A 16,878-nucleotide genomic window follows, 5' to 3' on the forward strand; every position below is an offset into this window, starting at 1 on the left:
AACATCACCAATTTTATCAGAAAAGTCATTAAATATTGGGAAGCTGTCAAGCTCACAGGACTGGATACAAGTTTTCCAAAAATGAATTTTCACTTGATCCACTGCCAATTTTATCATTGGCAATGAACACTACCAGTGTTTCTCTTGAAGAGACAGGCTTACTTGATTCATTCTGAGAACTATAGTTTGTCTGTCAGTCATTCTTTTAAGTAAAGATGTTATTCCATGAAAGTAAGGGGGGAAAAAAAACTAGTTCAGCATACCACTCAATCACATAAGTGTTTTTCCATGACACAACCACTGTATTTCAGAATGCCCCAGAAGTGCTTTGTGCATACTTAGGATTTCAGCACAGAAAACATTAAAAAAGGTGTACTCAAGAATCACGATTTAGTAAGATTAATAATTTCTACCATTTCATCAAGAACATTTTCAGTGGAAAATAGCACTCATTTTTTTTAAAGATTTTATTGATTTGTTTGAGAGAGAGGGAACCAGTGAGGGGAGGGGCAGAGGGAGAGGGAGAAACACACTCCCTGCTGAGCACAGAGCTCAACGTGGGACTCTATCCTAGGACCCTGAGATCATGACCAGAGCCAAAGTCAGATGTTTAACCAACTGAGACACCCAGGTGCCCCTCCAGCATTCATTCTAATTACAAATTCATGACAGTGAAGATTACAATGACTACTAGTACAGTTTTGTGCCACTACCTTGATTTGCACTAAGCTACCAGCATCTTTACCCACATTGCTTTTGCTACATCAGTACAAACATCAACACATTTGACCTCCAGACCTTGGGGTTTCCCTAGGAGTCCCGAGACCACATCCCCAGGGGTCTGCTGGTCTACCTAATATCAGTCTAACCCTCCCACCAATAACAATAGTAAAGCTGGATAAGTTACCAAAAAATCAACTATTTAAAGGCATTGGTGAGCTAGCAGGGCAGCCCAGGACTTGAGCAGCCAAGATCCCAGAGAGATGGAAAGTACTGAGAAGTGAGTCCAAGAGTCTAAGATGCTTTTCAACTCATGGCATTTACTGTTTTGCAAGGAGAAGCTGAGAAGCCGAAATGCAAAGATGAGAGAAGCTAAGAGGCTGAGAAGCTTAGCAGAATTACCAACAGAATCAGAGTGCTATGAAGACGAAAATTAGAGTTCAGGGCCTCCAAGAAGGCGATGCTATGATTTACCCTGAAGGGCTACACACTAGGAATAAGCAAGAACTAGAAGTAAAGCAGCCCCCACAAGGCCTTAAACCCAGTCCTAAATCAGCCCAACCCCAGATTGGATGAAGGTGATCTATTACTACTCTAACTGCTAGCAAAATGTTGAGGAAAAGCTATGCTAGAAAAAGATAACATCATCCAGACCCTACATATTTTATATGCCATGTTCAGCATTTAAACAAAAATTACCAGGTATATACAAAGACATGAAATCAAAAGGAAAATGAATATAATATAAATGGACCCACAGGAGATCCCAGGTATTAGCATGATAAGACAAGAACTTTAGGGACACCTGGGTGGCTCAGTCAGTTAAGCGTCTGCCTTAGGCTCAGGTCATGATCTCAGGGCCTTGGGATTGAGTCCTACATTGGGCTCCCTGCTCAGCAAGGAACCTGCTTCTCCCTCTGCCTGCTGCACCCCTTGCTTGTGCTCTCTCTCTCTTTCTCTGGCAAATAAATAAGTAAAATCTTTAAAAAAAAGACATGAACTTTAAAATAACTGATTAATATGCTCCCCCCAAAAATACATTAAAAATGGATAATTTCAGCACAGAACTGAAATCTCTCAAAACAGATATTCCAGATCTCTTTTAAAAGTTAAAATAACTGAGGGGCACTTGGGTGGCTCAGTACATTAGATGCTGGACTCTTCAATTTCAGTTCAGGTCACAATCTCAAGGTCATGAGATCAAGCCCCACATTGGGCTCTGCACTCAGCAGGGCTGCTTAGGATTCTCTCCCTCTCCATCTGCCCCTCCCTGCCCCCATTCTGTCTCTCAAAAAAAAAAATCTAAAATAACTGAAATATTGATGGTTGTAACAGAAGACAGACACAATTCAAAAAAGAATTAGTGAACTAGAACATAGGTGGTAGACAAGATTCTTTTTTTCAAGATTTTATTTATTTATTTGAGAGAAAGAGTGCTTACACGTGGGGGGGGTAAGCCAGAGGGAGAGAGAGAGAAGCAGACTTCTCCCTAAGCAGGGAGCCAGTCTCAGAGCTCTATCCCAGGACCCTGAGATCATGACCTCACCCGAAGGTAGATGGTTAACTGAGTGAGCCACCCAGGCACCCCAATGGTAGAAAATATTCTAACTGAAGCAAGAAAGGAAATTAAAGAGGATGGAAAATGCAGAAAAGAACATAAAAGATAGATATATGGGACATGATGAAAAGGTCAAAGCACAAGTAATATTTGAAGAGACAATTGTTGAGAATTTCCCAATATGTATAAGAATCTCTACAAACCCCAAAGAAAATAAATTCAAATTAAATAAAATCAAGTAGTGAAATTACTGGAAAAACAAAAGAGAAAATTATAAAAGCAGCCAAATGAGAGGAAAAATATGTTATCTTCGAAGGAACAACAACCAGATTGACATCTGGTTTTCAACAATTAACACCAAAAAAGAAGAGAATATCATCTGTAAAATACTGAAAGAAAATAACTACAAACCTAGAATTCTCAACTGGCCAAAAATAGCGGGAAATGAAATAATACAATAATAGTTGATTAATCTAAAATAGGCAAGAAATGAGAGGGGGGGAAAGACATAAAACTGGCAGGACAGTAGAAAACAAAATTATAAGACACTAGGTTTAAAGACAAATGTATCCGCAACTACATTAAGTGTAAATGAACTAAATACTCCCAATAAGAGACAAAATTTTAGAATGTGTAGGTATAGATCCATATATATAAACCATATGCTGCTTTCAAGGGACACATTAACTAACACCTATTTTGAGGAAAAAATTGCACAATAAATAAAAACGGAAGTGCAAAAGGAGGAGAAGATCGGGAAGATGAAGGAAGACTTACTTCACTGGGTGGGGTTGACATTTGACAGTGATAATAAATCAGATCCCTCTATCTTCAAGTATAGAAACAAAAGAGAAATATATCCAGAAGTCAGAAAGATAAGGACTAAAACATGAGCTTTACAATTAATATAGCTGAATTTGAAAATAGAGCTTGTCCTGCAGTCACATTTGGGCTTCTTACGTATCAACCTTTCCTACAAGTCTAGACCTTGGGATCCCACCTGACAGAAAGTCCACACAGCTGACACCCGGATCCATCCGGGTATAAGAACTGCTTCACATCACTAGAGCCCTTAAAGTTGGGCCTCAGAGAGTAATGCCTCCAGATGTCTGCCTAGAGATGGTTCCCAGCCTCAACTGCACAGGAGAATCACCTGAGAAGCTTTAAAATGGACACAGACCAGACTCCTGAAAAAGAATCTGCAAAGGCAGGATCCAGATATCTAACTTCTTTTTTAAGTGATTCCACTGTGTCTCTAAGGTTGAAAACACTGAGTAAGGTTGGCAAGGGCCCCATGTAAAGTGTGTCTACTATAAGAAAGGTGGCACAGACTCAGAGGAGAAGACATACATCTTCCAAACAGCATGAACTCAAAAGAAGAAACAAAGGGGCTGATCCATAAATACATAGTTTTCTTTTCTCAATCTCTCTAAGTAGATAAAGCCTTACATTTCCCTTGGGGAGAAAGAGATGGAGGATTTGGAAAGGGCGGACTTATCTTCCCAGTCCTATGCTCTTCTCAAGAATGGAATGGAAGTTTCCTTGTACAACTGTGAGGATCGGGCAACAGGTTTGCCCTTGTGGTTGATGTGGCTTTCAAGCTGGGCCTTCATAGATAGGTAAGTTTGCACATATAAAAATTGGAGGAACAGGAAAAAAAAATTGGAGGAAGAGGGATAAAAGAACATTTGGAAGAAAGGATTTTTCTCTCTCAATGTTTTTAATGATCTTCTGGGCAATGAAAGAATGATTTCTTTTTTTTTCTTAAGTAGGCTCCACACCCAGTGGGGGGCCGAACGCAGGGCTTGAACTCAAGACCCTGAGATCAAGACCTGAGCTGAATCAAGAGTTGGATTCTTAACCGACTGAACCACCCAGGTATCCCTGAAAGAATGATTTTTAACAATACTAAGTATAAAATAAACAAAATGCCTAAACTATAAGTTGGCTGAAATATGTGTTTCTGAGCTCAGGACCTTCAGCTACTTCTCCTTTAGATCTCAGGCTCTCAGGGACCTTTCTCTGATCTCATAGACAAATTTAAGTTCTCCTGCCATATGTTCTCATGAGATCTAGAACAATTTATAATCTTATATTAGTGATTATCTGGTTAATGTCTGGTTAATGAATTCAATGAGGACAGAAGCTGGATCTGTTTATTCTTCATTAGATTCCAGGCTCCAGTCATAGTTGTTACACGTCTGTTGAATAAGAGTCCCAGGCCATTCATTGGCTGCAAAAAGCTGCTTAAAGTTGCAAATAAGGAAAGAATTTTTTAAGAAAGAGGTGACTGATGCTTTTGTTAGAATTGGGAGTACTGGACAGCTTGAAAATGAAAATCAAATAAGGTTGCTAATCTTCACACAGGTGTCAGTTGCCTGTTCTCACCCAACACAATCAACCACAGCGTAAGCACACCCACCACCAGTCAAGAGACCTGTATGAGACGGTATGATTCTGAGACTAAGACCTCAAAAGACTCTCTTCAGTCAACTGCACTCAGCCAGAGCACAGGCTCCGCCAACTGAGGGGAAAACATAAATAAAGACAACCAGAAGTTTCTTCCTGCTCTAAGGCCTCAGCATAACTAATACCTATTCCAAATAATCATTTTTCTGGATAAGAGTCTGGGGCCTGACAGTAACCATCAGGTTAACCACCCTATCTTGAATTCAAAGGAGGAAAAAGTGGTTAACTTGATGTCAAATAAACACAGGGCACCAAACTTCGTGACAAATGTTACCCTCAGACAACTGCTTGATTCAGCTGCATGGCGTTGGCTCCTCTGAAAATTTGTCTCTGCCTGGGCCGCCAAAATGATAAGCTGAATCCTGGGAAAGAATCATGCTCCTGAATCTTGGAGAATATTTATGAAAGCAAATACGTGAACAAATAAAATCAGTGATAGAGAAACAATACATGGCTCTCTTCCTTGTTGCCCTGGGCAAATCTGTTGCTTAAACAATAACAACAGGATCTAATCAGTAAACCTCTCAGCTGCCAAAATTATACAAGCAACTTGCCTATTTAAAATGTCACATTTCCCATCTGATACAAATATCTGCTGTCTGCTCACATTCCTACAGTATAATACAAATTAGGCCCAAACTAAAATTCACCTTGGCACAAACTAGTATTTTTTTTCCTTTCAAATGACCCAGATCTTACATTATAAAAATTGTGAAGCCCTGGCGGTCTTTTCAGTAACTGGAATAGATCACTGAAGCCTGGGTTGCTTTCCAGCCCGGTCTGTCCACCTTATTTTACACGTGGGATGGGCTTGACTAGCTCATTCAAGTCTGCGGAGACCTGGTTCCGCCTCAGCAACCTCTTACAAATGCAACACTGCCTGTTATCTGATTGCTGGAAAAAATCATAGTAGTGAGATGTTTTTATGCTATTTTTTTAACTAAAGAAATAGATCTGGTAATAAAAAAAACCACAACTTAGAAAAATATTTAAAGAAAACAATGTGAAAATAATGGAAAAGGTAAAAAGGTTAATTTGAAAGACTGATATAACCATAATCAGATTTGTTACCTATGTAGGTTTATGCCAGTATACAGACTTTCTCGCTAATGGCAGGAAGCAAGAAATGTAAGCCATGAAAAAATGTCCAACCCGTACACTTTTGTGCCTTCCTATAAAATTAAATTTATACTGCCAATGTACTGCATGCAGACCAGAACCATTTGTCTCCAAGTGTCTTCCACAGACAACTATATCAGAATCCCCTGAGATAGTGGTGAAAAATGCTGTCACCAAAGACCTTCTGAATTAGACTCTTAGGAATGGGATCCAGGAGGGGCGCCTGGGTGGCTCCGTCGTCCAGCGGCTGCCTTCGGCTCAGGTCATGATCCCAGGGTGCTGGGATCGAGCTCCGCATCAGGCTCCCTGCTCCGCGGGAAGCCTGCTTCTCCCTCTCCCACTCCCCCTGCTTGTGTTCCCTCTCTCGCTGTGTCTCTCTCTGTCAAATAAATAAATAAAATCTTTTAAAAAAAGAAAAAGGAATAGGACCCAGGAATCTGCATTTTCAAATCTCCTCTTCCCCCAAAATAGTGTGCTTGCTCTACAGACCCGGCTTCCTGATAAGTCCTTAGCTATCCCTTCTGATCCAATCGGACCCCCTAAGCTGCTCACATAGAGAAACTCAGAGATGCCTGGGATTTTAAAGTTAAGAGAACCTCTCCCTGGAGCATGTGATTCCTTTAGATCTCTGATCTCACTTGAACCAAGTAAGTAAGGAAAAAATCCACGCAAAGTCTCCTGGTTAATACAGTGCGTGAGAAACAACCCCTTCAGTGGAGTACTGTGATGTCTGGAAGCCAAATAAAAATGTTAATTGCTTCGAATTACCAAAGCCTCTCAAATTCGGGCAACCAGAGAAGCCAGAGCCACCCCCAAACGGAGACAACATCCAGCACTGTCGCTCTTTGTGATTATAAACAAATCACCTTCCCCAACAATCAGACCATCACCCATGTTTATGAATACCTAAAGACTGTAAACAACAATTCAACACCAGCAACCAAACCCCCAAGGAAACAGCCCCTTCCCTAACATTCAGTATCAACTTTGAGATACTCTTGCATATTAAATTAGGAATGAGAATTTTCAAAACAAACAACTCTAATTTTGAACATATTTCAAAGGTCTTTTGAGCAACAAAGGATACCTATGTTTACACAGTAATGTTAAGCAGGAAGGGAAAAGGCCTCATCTGCATAAACATCACTGGACTAGCATTAAGCCTTTCCCAGCCCAGCTCAATTGGAAAAATGCCCCAAAGAAACATTTACAATATGTCTTTAGTCTTAAGTGTTTGGCTTACATATTTAATAAATATTTATGAAAGTAAAAATTTTGATTTTATTTTTTATTTTATGATAAATTCTGCTATTTTTATGATCAATTGATATGTTATGTATCACTCAAAAATAACTCAATTTACATGGTGCTTCTAAGAAACAGGGGTTTGACTCAAATGGCTCTACTTGAGAAAATTATCCAAAATTCAACCATATGGGGATGTGGGGGAGGGCACCTTTATTTCATTTTAGACCAAAGACTTTACAACCTTCAACAGGCTTTGACCTTTCGGCTGAAATCTTTGTTACTGAAAAAGAAATTGCAGGACTATAGTTTTCCCCTAAGTCAGGGAAGGTGCAAGTAGGGCTTGCCAAAAAAAAAAAAAAAAAAAAGCTGTCTAAAGTCTTATTTGTAGTTTCTGGGAAGAGATCAGGCAGTATAGAGGGGAAATAGAAAGCATACCCTTGCTCTTTTGGGGCTGAGTCTCTTCATCCACATCCAAATCTTCTAAATCTAGGAAATTGTCTACCTAGAAAAGGATTAACATCATTGTTATGTATATTAGACCTAATGAAAAACTGCAATCAAGAATCAATGAATCCACTTCCACAGCATTCAAAGTGAGCAACTGAATCCACTTTTCTAATTAACTTTTGAGTCCCAGCTAAAGGTCTTTGTGTTCACTGTGCTTTCCCAGAGACATCTGAAAGAAACGGTAAATTTGGAAGTTGGCCTGGATTTTGTAGGCGCCATAGTAAGATCTCTATACTGAAAGGGAAAGAACAGTCTGAGGAGTTTTTGAAAAGGGACTTTGTTCCCAGATTCTCTCCCAGGATATATACCACCACCGTGACAGTCCAAAACAGTGTCTCTGTTATTTGTTTTTGTTTTATTGCTTTTGCTTCTCAAGTAAATGATGGTGGTAGGTCTGGCTATTACCATAATGGTCTTTCCCTCTAAAGAGCCAGAAAGAAGAAACTAAAGAAAGCAAAAGAGAAAGGTTCATTCGAAACAAAATCATCCTGCCCCAGGTAAATCACAAGAGAGGTGAGCAGGGCCAAAAATCAAGTGTTCTCTCTTTCGAGCAAATAAAACCGAAAATTACTTCAAAGGTAAAAAGCAGAGCAAATGACCTTTACAGACACAATAGCAGCATTTCAATGAAAGACTATTCCACATGGAATACTGCTTTCCACAGCAAGCTGACAATGAGACATTTCAGATTAACAAAATGGTAACATTTCAGACACGAACTAATTCATCTCAGGTGAATATCAAAGAGTGTAAATAAGAAAATGATTTCACCACTGGCACAAAGGAGACCTCGTAGAGTAAAGGCATAATGTCGAAATGCCTTTTACGTTCATGACCTAAAACATGTTCATGACAAAATGACATAAAATTACAAATTTAGATCTCATAAGTGGAATTCAAAACATAGCCTGGGTCTTTCTTCCCCTAGCTCTACGTCCCAGACCATGGCTTTTATGTGTGAATTAAAAATGGTAGCTTCCATTGTTTGTAAGTACATAACTGCAGTTCTTTCCTGGCATCCAAGTGACAGCAAAAATTTATCTTCCCACGATGGTTTCAGTACTAAAGCTGTTATATTGTCATTTCTCTTAATGGTGATTGTTCAGGGGGACTAGAGTCATGTTTCTCTACTGAAGCACCCATTCATTTGCTAAGCTTTGAGGAAGAAAGATCTAGAACCCAGCCTTAAGATATTTAAACTCCAGTTTAAAAAAAAAAATATATATATATATATGTATATATATATGGACCAAATCTGCTGAATTCTCCAATTTTGTATGAGAGACAGCAAATGGGTCCTTTGGGATTTTTTTGCTTTGTTTTTACTTTTTCGTATTTTTTGCTATGGAAGAAATTGAATCATGCCTTACCTTCACCTTTCCTGCCCGATTCAGATCACCTTGAAAGGAACTGCCAACTTTTTGGCCTTCATCTATCACTATCTGAAAAAAACAGTGGGGGCATCTTGATGAGAAAATGAAACTACCAAAAATAAAGGAGCTGATCTTGTAGCCCTTCAGGCAATAAAACTCCCCTTCCGGTTTTTGTTAATTAGCTATGCATGATGGACCAGATCCACTAAGCCATAGAAGTGGTCAGGGAATAGTTCTCAGGAGGTCTGACTTCTACTTGTGCCTCTAGACTCAACCACAGAATAACCTAGAGTAAATTACTTAACCTCAGTTTTCTCATGTGTAAAATAGGAACACTCCCCACCTCATTACCCCACCTCCCATCCCAACCCAATGAACCTCTCAAGGACAAACCCGAGAGTGCTAATACAACATTTTTAAATTATTAGGAAACAGTATCATTGATCATGCCTCTCCACATGCTGGTTAAAGACTCAGTAGAAAATATAATTCCAATAGCTAGTGATTGCCAGTAGAAAGTGAATCCTCAAGGGGGGAAAAATGTTCTGGGGGTGCCTGGTGGCAGAGTTGTTAAGCGTCTGTCTTAGGCTCAGGTCATAATCCCAGGGTCCTGGGATCGAGCCCCACATCAGGCTCCCTGCTCAGAAGAGAAGCTGCTTCTCCCTCTCCCTCTGCTGCTCCCCCCTGCTTATGCTCTCTCTCTCTGTCAAATAAATAAATAAAATCTTAAAAAAAAAAAAGTTCTGGTCCCATAATCATCTCATTGGAAGCAAGTTCTGGATTTAAAGAATTGTAGGCCTCTGCCGTATATAAACACTTTCCTAACACAGAGAATTTTGTTCCCTCATTTGAAACCACAATCTAATATACAGTTTTGTCCACAATAACACAAGGAAGACATGATGAGCTAGAAAGTAGAAATTCAAATGTTGTAAAAAGTAGAACAGCTTCCCCTACAGTTCCTTGAGAGTTAAAAACCATAGCTATGGAGAATATGAATATTGTCTATTAAGTCTTAAAGATTAGGAACAGTGCATCCAATATTTAATGACTAAATCTTGGAAAAAACAAGATAACAGATTTTACTTTAAGAGATGAATCCAGAGCAGATAAAAGAAACTCCCATTTTACACACAGAACTATAAAAAGGAATTCTTTTGTCCCAAATAAGAGGACAAGCTAAAATATGTAAATAATTTCAAGAATTTTTAGATGGCAGTTCCTTAAAGGAACTTAAAAATTTGGGGCTAACCAAGTTACCATCATAAACATTGGCTGCTCAAATCATGAAACGTAATGATGATTTTTGGGGTGCCTGGGTGGCTCAATCAGTTAAGCGTCTGACTCTTGGGTTTGGCTCAGGTCATGATCTCATGGGTCCTGGGGCGGGGCTCTGTATTGGGCTCTGCGCTCAGTGGGAAGTCTGCCTCCCCCAACTCTCACACTCACACACTCTCTCTCTCTCTCAAATAAATAAATCTTTAAAAAAGACAGAGAGAAAGAAATGTAATGATGATTCTTAATAAAGTTTCCCAATGGCACTCCTTCTAGAATTAAGAGTCTGAGTTACTGATCCAATAACTGTCCAATGTTTCTTACATTTTTTACAGTTTCTTTCTCTTTTTAATTCATAAAGAATGCTTTTTTTCCTGTTTCTATAAATGTCCTATGGTATTACCTGTTCCTCTTCTGAACATTGTGATGAAGTACAAAGAAAGATGGCTTTATTTCTATGATGATGATCACTTGGTTCATTTTCACGAGCAAATTTTATTGAAGGAAATATGTTTTCTGAAGAATCGGTTTCAAATGCTCCTCTTTTGGTCACATTATCCTCTGAAATGATAAGTTACATATTAGAAAACATATGCCACACCCAGTCTAGTTTATTTTGCATTTCCTGAGAGTCTTTCTTCCAAATAACAACAACAACAACAACAACAACAAAAACTGCTCTTCAAAATCTACAAACTGAATTGAGGTACTGAGCACTCTGAATTTTATAAAATTATTTCTAAAAATGCACACAAAGATAACACTGTTTCATTCACTTTTCAACAAATACTTATTAAGTGCTTACTATATACCCAGCTCTGTTCTCAGCCATTGCTAAAAGGTCAATAAAGTACAGTATTTGCAAAACTCTTAGACATTAACTATCTCTTTTTTTTCTAAATTTAAGGGGAGGTTTTCCTTATATGGAAGCAACATATGGGTGATTTTGGAAAATTTGTAAGAGAAAAAATTAAAATTAGAAAATCACTCATAATCTTATAAAACAGAAAAGCTGTAACAATTGTTTTCAATGGCTATTTTTCTCATATTTTATCTGTGAATCCATATACTTCTAAAAAGCAATGTTTGACTATTCTTGACAATTTAAAACTATAAACAAGGGGCGCCTGGGTGGCTCAGTCGTTAGGCGTCTGCCTTTGGCGTGGGTCATGATCCCGGGCTCCTGGGATCAAGCCCCACGTTGGGCTCGCTGCTCTGCGGGAAGTCTGCTTCTCCCTCTCCCACTCCACCTGCTTGTGTTCCCTCTCTCTCGCTGTCTCTCTCTCTCTGTCAAAATGAATAAATAAAATCTTTAAAAAATAAATAAATAAAATAAAATAAAATCTTTAAAACTATCAACAATACCTTTGTACTAAATCTATGCACATTCATGATTATCTTCTTAGGATAAGGAAAGCCTAAGATTAATCCTAAATTAAGAGGTTGAGAAGATAATGATAACATGATGCCATTAACAGAAATGTGGGGGATAAATTTGGATGAGAGATAATGAATTAAGCTTTGATCATGTTCATTTGAGGTGTCAGTAGAAATTGTGAGGGAAATGTCCCAGAGGCAGCTGCACGTGTAGGCTAAAATGCGGGAGAGATATCGCAGCAATAGGTAAGTATCTGGTAAAAATTACACTGGGATAATCGTTTAAGCCATAAAATTGCTTTCTATATTAGAATTAATAATTAGGGTTAACATTTATTGAGTGTCAGATACTCTTTTATGAGCATCTCATAAATCTCATTTAAAGCCCACAACAACCCTAGAGGTAGGTACCATTAGTATCCCCATTTTACAGATGAGGAAACCAAGGCCTACAAAGAGATTGAGTAACTTGTTCAAAGTTACACAGCTGGTAAACAGCACAGTGGGGATTTGAACCCAGGCCTTTTGACTCAGAATCCACACTCCCAACCACAGTGCTATGCCACTTAGAGTAATATAGCAAATGAAGGCAACACGTCCTTAGAGAACAGAAGAATGAAGCAGAAAAAAGAAAAAAAAAATCCCAGAAAAGAGACAAAGAAGAAAAGTTTACAATAGCACAAGAAGAACCAAGGGTGCACAGTACATTCCAAAACCAGAAGTGACTTGCTGCAAATGACAATAGCAAATGCAGGAATCTATGTAGTGATCAACAGAAGAGTGACAAAGAGATTCAAAAGAGGCCAAGGGCAGAAATCAGGCAGATTGGAGAACCCTGTTCCATCCCCTTATGGTGCTCCGCCATGAAAAGGCTCCAGAGTCACAAGGACTGTCTGACCTGTGAGCTTTGTAGGCAGGTATCTAACTAAAGGGGTTACGAGACAGCCTAACCCAGCCCAGTGGTGGCCATGCTTTGTTTCTCTTGAGCTATTAGTTGCATCAGAGTCAATGAGATTCTTTTTCACAGTCTGCTGCAACTCCAGAGTCCTTTCTTTGCTTCCTTCTACCCTATCATTGGCAGAGTTAAGACTTGTAGGGGTATCTATAGGACATTAACACAGGATTACTGTTGGAGCAGAGAGATAAGGTAACCTAGTCTATAACATGTTATTAATACCCAAGAAGCCAGAGCGGGAAAATGCAAGTACTGTATCACTTTCTCTTTAAAAGGGTTGTATTAATAAATAACACAAGTTCAGGCCAGCTCTTCCTGCTGACTTCTACACCAGCATCTGTGGCTCCTAACTAGCTTCCACGGGGAGAGAAGAAACTTTAATTTAAAGCATTAGCCTTGGTAGCTGGCATGGTGGGCAGGGAGGCGGGGAGGGGGGAGAATGAGTCAGGTAGTGGGAGGGTTGCCAAGAATACTGCTGGAGTAACCAACCAGCACTATGAAAGATCAGGTAAGTGAGGTAAAGATGGTCTTAGGACGTCTCCTCCTGGACTTCCTCCCCTTTCACCGCCCCCAGAAGGGTCCTAAATCAGTCCTAGGGCAAAAATAAGCAATGGTAGCAGGGTAGAGTGAGATACACATAGAAATGCTTGGAAACAGAAGTTATGTGAGGAATGAAACAGTTCCTCAAACTCTGTCAAAGTTAGAGGCAAGAAAACTTCCTGTGACTACCTGTCATTCTTCAGTGCACTGTTCTAATAGGTATAGGGAACAGTTTCCCTTCTCCCTGCTTATCCTTTAAGACTAGCACAATGTAAATCTAGTATTGACTGAGAAAATACTATGTCCCGGCACACTATTGTAATAGTCTATTGACTTAAAAACCTCAAAAGCACAGTGATGTTTGGGAAGAACTGATGCTCTGTAAGGACAAGTTCTATTTATTCTCATAATCACTCAATGTATGCCTCTGCCATTTCGAATCACACGCCAGGTGATCTGACAGGTAACCAGATGAAACTCCTTCAAACTAAAAAGCAATATATAACAAAGTCCCAGGTTCTGATCTGATGTTGAGCTATTGTTGGGGTCTCAAATTGAACAAAATATCTTGTTCATCCTTTTAAAACTTCCTTTCATTTATGAAATGAATACCAGAAGATTCAGAAAAGAACTTGTTCTCTCTCTGATGGAACCTACTGTTTAGGCCTTCTTCCTGAACCTTGAAAGTAGTTTCACAAGAATATATACTCTATCACTCCAAAGACCCAGAAGTGCTTCTCATAAAGGCTTTTATCATTTTTTGAAAAAGCAGCAAAAAGTAAATCTCTTGGCAGAATAAGATAGGAAAAAAGTTCTTTTTTCAATATGATAATGTCAAAATGGCAGATGTTGGCACAGCCCAGAATCCAAAGTAACCTAAAGCCTCCCAGAGTTATCCTAGTGGCAAGCCAAACGGGCCACCCAAGTGTCTGTCTCATCTCCTTCTGTTTCTGTGTTCCATCGAGTCCTTTTCCCCCTTTCATCTCATCCCTAACGTTTCTTGCTTTGAAATACGTGTCAGACATAACACACTTTAGAAATCTAGCAGCAATATTTCAGAGCACAAGTAGATTACTGAGACCCGAAAGAGAGTTTCTTTGGACATTTCTGAGTCAAAACTTCAATACAGATGAAACAAAGGCTTTTTACTGTTGTTGTTGTTGTTGTTTTTCTCCTAAAGGTTGCATTATTCTGAAGCAATGGAATTTCAATTTTCTTTTGATACCAAATAGACAAGCTTCCAACAGATCTCCCTTACAAAGCCACTCACTAGACCTACCATGTCTAATTTCAGGTCAAACAAAAATATTTCACTCCTTGAAAAGGTGGAAACCACAGATGCCTCAATAAATTAAACATTAATCACATTCTGATTGTACATCATCCGGATGAAAGTGATCGCTTTCAGAGAACTCCATTTTGAAAAAAATGTTTTACAAATTCAAATCGTCCATATAAAAGCCAGAGTAGACTACACCCCTTGTGCTGAGAAGTATCACCACACTGGCAGGAGAGTTTTCACAGATCAACACAACCAACATCAGAATTCATGACCAAATCTTGACAACAACCTCAAGTGTCTGTACTTCTGCACCATGGTCAATGGCAATATAAATCAAGAGCATGTTCTCAGTCGAGAAGAGATACTGACTTGTTGCTAGAAGGAAAGAAAAATTCACGGGGGGAAATTCTGTACAACCCTGGGTAGTTGCAAAAAGCCTTCTGCAAAGAGAATAGGGGATAAGCAATCATGCTTGTAACAAGGCTGGGTAGTTTGAAAGTCAGGGGGTGATTTTCACATTATATTCCTAGCCTAGAGCAATGTTTCTCTGGACAATAATATTTGTTCTTGATTTGTCCAGCTAAAACTACTTCACTCCACTGCTTCTTGATCACATGCTCCTTGGTATCTGGCCTCCCCTGGAGCGACAGTCATTAGGATTAAATAAGCAATTTAAAAACCAATCAATCATACATCAGAATAAATCCAAAGAAGCTAAATTCAGCAGACAAATGTTTTGTCTAAATTCCCTTTGCAGTGCTCTGAATTCCAACTGTTTTATGTTCTTCATTTGAAAGGGCACAGGGAGGAGAGGATTACCTCAGCCTGGCCAGTCAGGAATAATTGTGCTTTCCCCGAGGCTGGATGATAATTGACTCATTATTCACAGTCATAGCTCTCAAGCTGCCAAGACACAAATGTACAACCCTGGCCCAGAAAAAACGTGTGTCAAAGCCCAAGATGAGGGACACAACAGCAATAAGTTGAAATTTTTGAAACATCCAGTTTTAGGTACTCACAGAGAAAAAAATATGAAGAGAGAGTAAAGTAGCTGAAAGTTGATTTACGGGAAGAAAATCCAAGTGGCAGTTGAGCTATGCAATCCATTCAATCTGAAAAGTTATATTCCAGGCATCAACGATATGCAAGGCAACAAAGATGGGCAAGACCCAGTCCCTGCCCTTACAGAGTTGACAAACTAAGAAGTTAAGCCCGGTATGCCAACCACCAAAAGAGAACACAACTATGGCAGACAATGGAAGGGAGTCCAAAGTAAGAGAACGGCAAAATCACAATAGGTTTGGGAGAATCATAAAAGGCTTCACATAGGCATGGAGCATCTGAGCTGGGCTTTGGAAGGCAGTGACAATTTCAAAAGGTGAGCACTGTTGAGGTTATCCCACAGAAGGAAAACGGCATGAGCAAAGCCCCTGAGGAAGAGTCACAGGAGTATTCCAGGAAGATGGGAGCGTACGTTCAGTGACACGTGGAAGGGCTGATATTTGGAGGGCCTGACAAAAACTCTATAGTTTACCTAGGCCCTTGGGAGTCACAACTAGAGGTGCGCTCTAAGGAGAGGAAATGGGTAGAATGGAGCAGAGTAGACCAGACACTGGAGCTAGCTGTAGAAAGTAGAGGTAGTAATCCAGGTAGGAACTAAAGGAACCCTCAGCAAAGGATTTAAGGAAGGAGAAAAGAGCTCACAAAGGGAGTTCTTTTTTTGTCTCCAAAACAGAAATGAAGACACTATGTCCAAGTGGTTATATTTCCTCCCTCTAGATAACTCAGAATATTCACCTTATCTTCCCACTGCAATCTGTACTATTCTTTTAATTTAATTTGGCATGCCCTGTTAACTTCTCTTTTCTTTTTTTTTTAACAATCTCTGTGAAGATGGAAGTAGATAATACAGCACGCTTGCAACCTGTGAAATGGATTACACTTTGGTGCAAAGGCTACACATGTCACCCCGTAAGATAAGCTCACCTTCCCAACAGATTTAGCCAAGGCCACAGAAGGGAGGTGGCCCACAGTAGCAGCAGATAGAGCACATTTGAGCACAGCTTTCCTTAGCTCCCAGAACTCTTAAAAGGGTGACACCTGCTGCTGACACTGTCTACACAAGGTAGATCTTGTTGCATCCAAGAAGTTCCTTTCTTTTTGTATCACAGTCCTTACCTACTTAAAACTTTCAAGTCTATGCACATACAATTTATTTTCTTAGTAGGAAATATTAAGAGAGACAAACAGGACTCTCCTCGTTCTTGAGCCAAATCCAGAGTCACAAGGCTGTACTGTATACTCATCCAGTGAAGAACATACGATAAAAATCTATGTATCCATGAATAGTAGCTCTACTTCTCCATTACTGAGGTATAATTTACAAAATTCACTTAACTTTAAATGCACAATTCAATGATTTTTAGTCAACACAGAGTTGTGCAACCATCACCAC

The 16,878-nt window shown here is 39.4% G+C and overlaps 1 protein-coding gene across 2 annotated transcripts in view; it reads right to left on the bottom strand.

Moving 5' to 3' along the window:
- Nucleotides 1-16,878, bottom strand: part of IFTAP (intraflagellar transport associated protein) — a 68,916-nt gene that overhangs the window by 13,161 nt on the left and 38,877 nt on the right. For both annotated transcript variants that reach the window (XM_028111309.2, XM_028111308.2), the window contains 3 exons: nucleotides 10,673-10,830; nucleotides 8,992-9,063; nucleotides 7,550-7,616 (listed from right to left, as the gene is read on the bottom strand). In XM_028111309.2, the coding sequence (XP_027967110.1) occupies nucleotides 7,550-7,616; nucleotides 8,992-9,063; nucleotides 10,673-10,830 (297 nt within the window). The remainder of the gene's footprint in view (nucleotides 1-7,549; nucleotides 7,617-8,991; nucleotides 9,064-10,672; nucleotides 10,831-16,878) is intronic.

The sequence above is a fragment of the Eumetopias jubatus genome, unplaced genomic scaffold, assembly GCF_037043125.1.
Source record: "Eumetopias jubatus isolate StellerSeaLion01/CBP00866 unplaced genomic scaffold, mEumJub1_p1.0 scaffold_13, whole genome shotgun sequence".
Taxonomy (NCBI): Eukaryota; Metazoa; Chordata; class Mammalia; order Carnivora; family Otariidae; genus Eumetopias; species Eumetopias jubatus.